The sequence below is a fragment of the Pecten maximus genome, chromosome 16, assembly GCF_902652985.1.
Source record: "Pecten maximus chromosome 16, xPecMax1.1, whole genome shotgun sequence".
In the NCBI taxonomy this organism is placed as follows: Eukaryota; Metazoa; Mollusca; class Bivalvia; order Pectinida; family Pectinidae; genus Pecten; species Pecten maximus.
The window spans coordinates 6,477,689-6,488,197 of NC_047030.1; the positions used below are offsets into that span (position 1 = coordinate 6,477,689).

Sequence of the window (10,509 nt, forward strand, 5' to 3'; positions counted from 1 at the left end):
CCAAGATGGCTACCAGTCGGCCATGTTGTTTTCCGGTTTGTCTCAAAATGCAATATCGATAACTAGGCACCAAGGGGAATCTACATATGAAATTTGAGAAAGATCCCTTCAGTACTTTCTCAGAAATAGCGATAACAAACTTCAATTATCAAAGTCCAAGATGGCTGCCTGTCGGCCATGTTGTTTTCTGATTGGTCTCAAAATGCAATATGCATAACTAGGCACCAAGGGGAATCTACATATGAAATTTGAGAAAGATCCCTTTAGTACTTTCTCAGAAATAGCGATAACAAACTTCAATTGTCAAAATCCAAGATGGCTGCCTGTCGGCCATGTTGTTTTTCGATAGGTCTCAAAATGCAATATGCATAACTATGCACCAAGGGAAACCTACATATGAAATTTGAGAAAGATCCCTTCAGTACTTTCTCAGAAATAGCGATAACAAACTTCAATTGTCAAAATCTAAGATGGTTACCTGTCGGCCATGTTGTTTTCCGATTGGTCTCAAAATGCAATATGCATAACTAGGCACCAAGGGGAATCTACATATGAGTTTGAGAAAGATCCCTTCAGTACTTTCTCAGAAATAGCGATAACAAACTTCAATTGTAACAAGATATCCCAGAGGGATCTTGGCGCCCACCATTGAATGATCTCCATAGGTTCCATGTCAGATTGATCTTTTCTCTACTTTTCCCTTCATTTTACTAATCTGTGCAAATTGAGACATCCCTCCAGTACTTTTCAAACAAGGGAATCCTAGCTATATAAGAAATTTGAGATTTAACGATAATGGCTGCTTGTTTGCCAGGTTGTTTTCAGGACAGACTGGTCCAAAAATGCAATACAAGGGACCAAGGGGAACCTACTTATGAAATTTGAGAAAGATCCATTCAGTACTTTGAGAAATAGAGATTACAAACTTCAATTGTCAAAATCCAAGATGGCGGTCTGTCGGCCATATTGTTTTCCAATTGATCTCAAAATGCAATTAGCATAACGAGGCACCAAGGGGAACCTCCATATGAAATTTGAGAAGGATCTATTCAGTACTTTCTCAGAAATAGCGATAACAAACTTCAATTGTCAAAATCCAAGATGGCTGCCTGTCAGCCATGTTGTTTTCTGATTGGTCTCAAAACGCAATATGCATAACTAGGCACCAAGGGAAACCTACATATGAAATTTCAGAAAGATCCATTCAGTGCTTTCTCAGAAATAGTGATAACAAACTTAAATTGTCAAAATCCAAGATGGCTGCCTGTCGGCCATGTTGTTTTCCGATTAGTCTCAAATCGCAATATGCATAACTAGGCAGCAAGGGGAACCTACATATGAAATTTGAGAAAGATCCCTTCAGTACTTTCTCAGAAATAGCGATAACAAACTTAAATTGTCAACAAGAGATCCCAGAGGGATCTTGGCGCCCACCATTGAATGTTCTTCATAGGTTCCATGTCAGATTGATCTTTTCCCTACTTTTCTCTTCTTCTAAGTCTTACTAATCTGTGTAAATTCAGAAGAAGCCTCTAGTACTTTTCAAACAAGGGCAACCTATATATAAAATTTAAGATTTAGGCACCAAGGGGAAGCTATACATGGAATTTGAGAAAGATTCCTTCAGTACTTTCTGAGAAATAGCGATAACAAACTTCAATTGTCAAAATCCAAGATGGCTGCCTGTTGGCCATGTTGTTTTCCGATTGGTCTCAAAATGCAATATGCATAACTAGACATCGAGGGGAACCTACATATGAAATTTCAGGAAGATCCCTTCATCAGTTTCTTACAAATAGCGATAACAAGTTTCAATTTTCGAAATCCAAGATGGCTGCCTGTCAGCCATGTTGTTTTCCGATTAGTCTCAAAATACAATATGCATAACTAGGCACCAAGGGGAACCTACATATGAAATTTCAGGAAGATTCCTTCAATACTATCTTAGAAATAGCGATAACAAACTTCAATTGTCAAAATCCAAGATGGCTACCTGTCGGCCATGTTGTTTTCTGATTGGTCTCAAAATGCAATATGCATAACTAGACACCGAGGGGAACCTACATATGAAATTTCAGGAAGATCCCTTCATCAGTTTCTTAGAAATAGCGACAACAAGTTTCAATTTTCGAAATCCAAGATGGCTGCCTGTCGGCCATGTTGTTTTCCGATTAGTCTCAAAATACAATATGCATAACTAGGCACCAAGGGGAACCTACATATGAAATTTCAGGAAGATCCCTTCAATACTTTCTTAGAAATAGCGATAACAAACTTCAATTGTCGAAATCCAAGATGGCTACCTGTCAGCCATGTTGTTTTCCGATTGGTCTCAAAATGCAATATGCATAACTAGACACCAAGGGGAACCTACATATGAAATTTGAGAAAGATCCCTTTATTATTTTCTTAGAAAAAAGCGATAACAAACTTCCAATTGTCAAAATCCAAGATGGCTGCCTGTCGGCCATGTTGTTTTCCGATTAGTCTCAAAATGCAATATGCATAACTAGGCACCAAGGGGAACCTTCATATGAAATTTGAGAAAGATCCCTTCAGTACTTTCTCAGAAATAGCGATAACAATCTTCAATTGTCAAAATCCAAGATGGCTGCCTGTCGGCCATGTTGTTATCTGATTGGTCTCAAAACGCAATATGCATAACTAAGCACCAAGGGGAACCTACATATGAAATTTGAGACAGATCCCTTCAGTTCTTTCTCAGAAATAGCGATAACAAACTTCAATTGTCAAAATCCAAGATGGCTGCCTGTCGGCCATTTTGTTTGCCGATTGGTCTCAAAACGCAATATGCATAACTAGGCACCAAGGGGAACCTACATATGAAATTTGAGAAAGATCCCTTCAGTACTTTCTGAGAAATAGCGATAACAAAAATTGTTTACGGACGGAGGGACGGACGGACGGAGGGACGGACGGACCACGGACCACGGACGCAGGGCGATTTGAACAGCCCACCATCTGATGATGGTGGGCTAAAAATCCAAGATGGCTGCCTGTCGGCCATGTTGTTTTACGATAAGTCTCAAAATCCAATATGCATAACTAGGCACCAAGGGGAACCCACATATGAAATTTGAGAAAGATCCCTTCAGTACTTTCTGAGGATTAGCGATAACAAGAATTGTTTACGGACGGACGGAGGGACGGACGGAGGGACGGACGGACCACGGACGCAGGGCGATTTGAATAGCCCACCATCTGATGATGGTGGGCTAAAAATGTCTAGTATAATCAAATTGAAATGAGCAATCTTACCACGAATATTGTCAAACATTTTTGTCAATTTGTTGGGTCCCTGCACTTTTTTCTTTGATTCCTTATGTGCTAGTAATATGCCAAAGTCCTCTGTTGATGTAAGAAGTATTTTAATTTCCTGCAAGTACTTCTTGTCTTCTTTCACATCCAAAACTGCTTTTTTGATCATTTTTGCTTGTTCTTTGCACGTAAGTTTTTCTGTAGTAAAACAAAAATAGGAAATGTACCTATTGGATTATCTTCATCAAATGAAATCAGAAATTAGATCATGGACAAAAGACCTACAAGAGGTTCGATGGGCCTGTATTGCTAACCTAGTATTCTCTTTTTTCATAATGTTCTATTTTCAAAAAGAGCTTGTTTTTGTGCTATCCTTATTTGAGCTCAATGACCCCAAATAACAGGTCAAGCCTACTCAACCCCTGTACATTTAAACAGACTTGGAAGCTCCTTACCGCAGCATGATACAGGCCAAATATCAAGTCCTTGGGCCTCTTAGTTATTGAGGAGAAGTCGTTCAAAAGATTTTAGTCTATTTGACCCCTGTGACCTTGAATATAGATCAAGGTCATTCATTTGAACAAACTTGGTATCCCTTCATCCCAGTATGCTACAGGCCCTACATTAACTCCCTTGACCTCTTGGTTATTGAGAAGAAGACATTATAAAGATTTTAGCTTATTTGACCGCTGTAACCTTGAATGTAAGTCAAGGCCATTCATTTGAATAAACCTGGTATCCCTTCATTTCAGAATGCTACAGGCCTGATATTAGGTCTCTGTGCCTAACAGTTACTGAGAAGAAGTTGTTTTTAAGAAAATAATTGATGCTGGACAGCTGGATAAGTCAAATATTTTGCTTGGTCTTGTTGACATCAACACCAAGTTTTACTGTACAACTCATTAATGACAAGTTTTTTCTTAATATGAATTTCCATTCCAGAGGGAGTGATTACAAGTTTTCAAGATGTTGACTATGACAGACATCTTGAATTTCCTGAATTTCATATTGGATCTGCTATGGACAATGCCTGAATAACAAGTGAAGATCATGTGTGTAGATAAGGAGCAGAAACAATAACAAAAAAATATACACAATATGAATGATAGTTTGCTGATGATTCGCCTTGACATAAGTCTCCCAGTTTTCAACCAATGAACCTTATATAGAGTATAAATTACTTTTTGAATCAGGATTTTGCAAGGTTTTCACAACAAATCCCAGCGATGTAATTCTTTCTTCTGAAGTGATTTTCAATACTTCCTTGGTTCCTTTGGTAATTTTATCATCTGAATCTGACAACATCCTGATGCAGAGGTAATGCTGTGCATCCTTGGTAACCCATTCCTTGGTGCAGTTTTTATATTGCAACTCCTGATATTTTGGATCTGAAAGATGATGAGGTCAAAAATTGTTTTAATAAATCAGTCTGATTAAAAAAAAACAAAAAACAAGGAGCCGCAAAGCTTGGCTTTATCCCCTGCACCCCGCAGTTGGTATGAAAACCCAAATACATGTATATATCAAGCTCAAAGTAAGAGTTATTAAGGAAAAAGTAATTTTGTATTTTTGATTAAGTCTTCATGGTGACAGAAAAAATACCGAAATTGGAAGGTCCGTAGTAGCAAAAGGCACAACTAGGGCATTAGTCTGATATATACAGAAAGTTTCAAGGAGCTGCGTTGAACGGTTATGGAGTTATAGCCCGGAAACAAAAGGAAACAGTAATTTGGTATTTTTGACTAAGTTTTCATGGTGACAGAAAACATACCGAAAATGGAAGGTCCGCAATAGCAAAAGGCACAACTAGGGCACTAGTCTGATATATACAGAAAGTTTCAAGGAGCTGCGTTGAACGGTTATGGAGTTATAGCCCGGAAAAAAAAGGAAACAGTAATTTGGTATTTTTGATTAAGTTTCCATGGTGACAGAAAAAATACTGAAAATGGAAGGTTCGCAATAGCAAAAGGCACAACTAGGGCACTAGTCTGATATATACAGAAAGTTTCAAGGAGCTGCGTTGAACGGTTATGGAGTTATAGCCCGGAAACAAAAGGAAACAGTAATTTGGTATTTTTGACTAAGTTTCCATGGTGACAGAAAAAATACCGAAAATGAAAGGTCCGCAATAGCAAAAGGCACAACTAGGGCATTAGTCTGATATATACTGAAAGTTTCAAGGAGCAGCGTTGAACGGTTATGGAGTTATAGCCCGGAAAAAATCTCGGACGGACACACGGACGGACGCACAGACGGACGGACGCACAGACGCACGGACGGACGGGGCCCAATTTAATATCCCCCGCAAATGCGTTTCGCGGGGGATAAAAAAAAAGAAGTTATTAAAGAGGGATCTTGGTGCCCACCATTGAATGATCTTTATTTGTTCCATGTTTAATTTTTTTTCTATTTTATTGATTAACAAGAGGCCCATGGGGCCTGTATCGCTCACCTGTGGTTGGATTAGACCAAATGTCAAAATAATGTTCATGTTCAATTCGTTTTATTTGTCAATCTCAAACAATGCTATATATGGTTATGATGTAGGGATCCCAACTGCTTTAAAGAAATGATGAAGTCCAGACTCTCTAAGGGTCTCAAAGACCTCAAGAATTGATTTTAGAACATCCATTCATAACTTTATGACTAGCAGCGATTTAAAGGAATTACCTCTATTTGCCCTATGATGGCCCTGCCCCTTTGGCCCCTTGGGAGTCAGAGTCACCATTTATGCAAAATCTGTTCCCCTTCCCTCAATGATAATTCTGACCCAATTGGGTTCAAATCCTTTCAAAACTTTATAACAAGTAGCGATTTAAAGGAATTACCTCTATTTCCCCTATTGGGCCCCACCCATTTGGCCCCTCGGGGTCAGAGTCACCATTTATGCAAAATCTGTTCCCCTTCCCCAAATGATGTTTCTGACCAAATTGGGTTCAAATACAATAGGAACTTTTTGACTAGTAGCGATTTGAAGGAATTACCTCTATTTCCCCTATTGAGCCCCACCCCTTTGGCCCCTTGGGGGTCAGAGTCACCATTTATGCAAAATCTGTTCCCCTTCCACCAATGATGTTTCTCACTAAATTGGGTTTAAATCCATTCATAACTTTATGAATAGTAGTGATTTAAAGGAATTACCTCTATTTCCCCTATTCGGCCCCACCCATTTGGCCCCTTGGGGGTCAGAGTCACCATTTATGCAAAATCTATTTCCCTTAACCCAAGAATGTTTCTGACCAAATTGGGTTCAAATCCATTCAGAGCTTTATGAATAGTAGTGATTTAAAAGAATTGCCTCAATTTCCCCTATTGGGCCCGCCCCTCAGGCCCCTGGGGGGGTCAGAGTCACCATTTATGCAAAATCTGATCCCCTTCCCCAAAGGATGTTTCTGACCAAATTGGGTTCAAATCCATTTGTAACTTTATGACTAGTAGAGATTTAAAGGAATTGCCTCAATTTCCCCTATTGGGCCCCGCCCCTCAGGCCCCTCGGGGGTCAGAGTCACCATTTATGCAAAATCTTATCCCCTTCCCCAAAGGATGTTTCTGACTAAATTGGGTTCAAATCAATTCGTAACTTTATTACTAGAAGCGATTTAAAGGAATTGCCTCAATTTCCCCTATTGGGCCCCGCCTCTCAGGCCCCTTAGGGGTCAGAGTCACCATTTATGCAAAATCATATCCCCTTTTGCCAAGGAGGTTTCTGACCAAATTTGGTCAAAATCCAATAAGAACTTTTTGACAAGTAGCGATTTGAAGGAATTATCTGTATTTCCTCTATGGAGCCCCGCCCCTCAGGCCCCTTAGGGGTCAGAGTCACCATTTATGCAAAATCTGATCCCCTTCCCCAAAGGATGTTTCTGACCAAATTGGGTTCAAATCCATTCATAACTTTATGACAAGTAGCAATTTAAAGGAATTGCCTCAATTTCCCCTACTGGGCCCCGCCCCTCAGGCCCCTTGGGGGTCAGAGTCACCATTTATGCAAAATCTGATCCCCTTCTGCCAAGGACGTTTCTGGTCAAATTTGGTCAAAATCCAATAGGAACTTTTTTACTTGTAGCGATTTGAAGCAAATATTGACGGACGACAGACAGACGGACAGACGGACGACGGACGCCTCACCATGGCATAAGCTCACCGGACCTTTGGTCCAGGTGAGCTAATAAAAAGGAAACCTTCACATGAAATCTAAGAGACATCTAAGAGAAGAACTTTCTGTGAATTAGAAATAGCAATGCTAATTAAACTTCAACTGTCAGCAATTATGTTTTCTGGATCAGACTCAAAATCAAATCAGCACAACTAGGGACAAGAGAAGCCTACATATGAATCTAAGAAGAAATTTTTGTGAATTAGAAAACTTAATTCAAAACTTAAAGTGTCTGTTATTTTTTTTATTTTTTGGGGGATCAAACTCAAAATAAAGCTGAAACAATGAGAGGTCAGCAAGGGCCCCAGTATGAGGCAAGGGAGCAAAATAACATCATACACATCCACCTCCATATCTATTGGTTATATAACAGAAATGGAAATACTTGTATGTTTCATTTTAATCCTAAATATGTCTCCCACAAAGAACCAGGGTCATATTCAAAGATCCACTCTGTCCAATTGACACTTTGACCCAGTGACCTTGACATTTAGCAAGAGGATAGTTATTTCCTTGTTTAATTCAAACCAACTTTGCATCATAAGGTCTTAAAAAAATGTTCATTAATGAAAAGATACAAAACCTGACCTTTGGCCCAGTGACCTTGATATTTGGCAAGAAGACTCTTTGTATAAATTCCAATCAACATTGATTCATAATCTCTTAACAAAATTTCAATAAGTGATATCATAAAAAAATTATATTGCTTCTGACCCAGTGACCTTGACCTCTATACCATGACCTTAACATTTGGTCAGTTGTCTCCTTGTTTAATTCTGAACAACTTTGATTCATCATGTCAGGACAACATGTTCATTAGCAAAAGATACATAATTCTTCCTGGACATTTTACCCAGTTTCCTTAACCTTTTGACAGCTGACTACTTGTTTAATTTGGATCAACTTTGCTCCATGTCGTTTCAAAATGTTTATCAGTAAAAAGATGCTAAATTTGACCTTGACCTTTGAAACCATGACCTTGAACTGATTTACGTATCTAATTCTTACCAACTTTACTTCATCACCTCATAACAAAATATCCATCAGTAAAAAGATACAAAATGTGACCTTGGCCTCTGACTCAGTGACCTTCACCTTTACTCAGCTGACTCCTTATTTGATGCTCACTAATTTGCTTCATAATATCTTAACAAAATGTTCATCAGTGAGAAGATACAAATTTTCACCTTGACCTTTGACAATATGACTTTGTTGACCTATGGTCAGCTGACTCCTTGTTTGAAGTTTGAGAAAAGTCCATGCAGTTCTTCTCAGGAAATAGTAATAAACTTCAACTGTCAAAATCAAAGATGGCGCCTCGTTTGGCCATCTTGTTTCTAGATCAGACTCAAAATCAAACAGACACAGCTACATACAAAGGGAACCTACTAGTGAAGTTTGATAAAAAAAGTCCTTCCAGAACTTCTCAAGAAATAGTGATAACAAGGATTGTTTACAGATAGACAGACGACAGACCAGGGACCCAGGGTAATTTGAACAGCCCTCCATCTGATGATGGTGGGCTAAAAATAAAACAAATGGAAAACTGTTCAATAAATTTAAGGAAATGCAATAGTCAACCTCAGGATCAAGATTTATAAATACCTTGCAAGACCATATCACTTGTAACTAATTCTGCCAGAGCATGAACTCTCCACTTGCATACAGAGAAAGGCAGAACCTGCATTTGAATCGATGTCAACTGTGTTGGGATCCTTGCCTCAAGGATGCTGTGTGGGGGGTCATCTTCTACAAAAGTTAAACAAATGTCAACATTTAGATAGAATTTTAGTCAAATATTAAAAGAAAATTTCATACACACACATATTGACAATAATCTGAGGCTAGTAAACAGTCAGGTCAAGAATCCATGTAAACTGAGGTCATCATACACAGTGAACAAAGGTCTGTAACCCTGGAGAGAGTGGGAAACATTGTTTTGTTGGTATCATACTACTGTTTTCTAGTTAAAACAATGGCTACCTTCAATGGTCAAATAAACAAAAACAGTTTGATGAATTACTATCCCCATCTGATGTGAAATCAAATGCCAAGAATACACATTTGATGATTTTAGAAATAGACTGAATGTTTGATAGATCCAAAGTATTCAATAATTGCAATTGGTGGAATAAATTTGGTAACACCACTAATTTTAGTAGACAACATCAGAAGTTAAATGCAAGTGAACGCATGCCCCAAGTAAGGTGAACCCATTCCTCAAATGAAAAGTTCCAGTGATTAGTGGTGCCGATTGTATAGTCTGGTCACAAGTTTTCTTTGATGTTAACCAAAATTAGTTCCCCTTCACCAAAGTATGTGTCAGACCAAATATTGGGCCTCAGGACGTTGGTAGTCATACCCACCATTTACACAAAATTGTTTCCCATTCTCCCAAGGATACTTTAGAAGAAACATTGACCAAATGTTGAAATCTTTTCATTCAAAGGAGGATTTGATATAATTTATTTTCCCCTATTTGGACAGCCTCTCAGGCCCCTAAAAGATGCTCTTGAAGAATTTTATGACTAGTAGCAATTCAAATAAATTACATCTACCACGATTTACCCTATTGGGCCAAACCTCTCCTGTCCTAGGGGGGGCCAGAGTCACCATTTATGCAAATCTTGTTTCCCTCCTCCAAAGGATGCTTTCGTCCAATTTGGTCAAAATCTGTTCACTCCATCATGACTAGTAGATATTAACTACCCCTTTAGGGCTCCACCCCTCCGGGGACAAGGATTAAATAAAATCATCCAGATAATTCTAGTAAACAAGAGGCCCAAGGGCCTTAACGGTCATCTGACTCTAAATTAAAGAACATTATACTATTGTAGTATGTATTCTCTGTAGCAGGTATAGTGGCACTGTTGGCCATGATGGCCATTTTGGAATTTTGATAAACACGAAAAATAGCACTTGATCAAGACTATCTCAGGATCATTTCTGGTAAGTAAGAGCTGAATCCCACTGGTGGAATTTGAAAAAAAGTTTGAAATAGGTGTTGTTCAGGAAAACCATGATTGCGCAATCATGTTACAAAATGGCTGCCGTGGCAGAGGCAAAAAAATAAC

The 10,509-nt window shown here is 38.8% G+C and overlaps 1 protein-coding gene across 1 annotated transcript in view; it reads right to left on the reverse strand.

The window, feature by feature from the left end:
* LOC117345222 overlaps window positions 1-10,509 on the reverse strand; it is a 28,143-nt gene that overhangs the window by 15,976 nt on the left and 1,658 nt on the right. The window contains exons 2-4 of the mRNA XM_033908242.1: window positions 9,041-9,184; window positions 4,461-4,667; window positions 3,280-3,477 (exon numbers count right to left, since the gene is read on the reverse strand). Of these exons, the coding sequence (XP_033764133.1) occupies window positions 3,280-3,477; window positions 4,461-4,667; window positions 9,041-9,122 (487 nt within the window). The 5' untranslated portion in view covers window positions 9,123-9,184. The remainder of the gene's footprint in view (window positions 1-3,279; window positions 3,478-4,460; window positions 4,668-9,040; window positions 9,185-10,509) is intronic.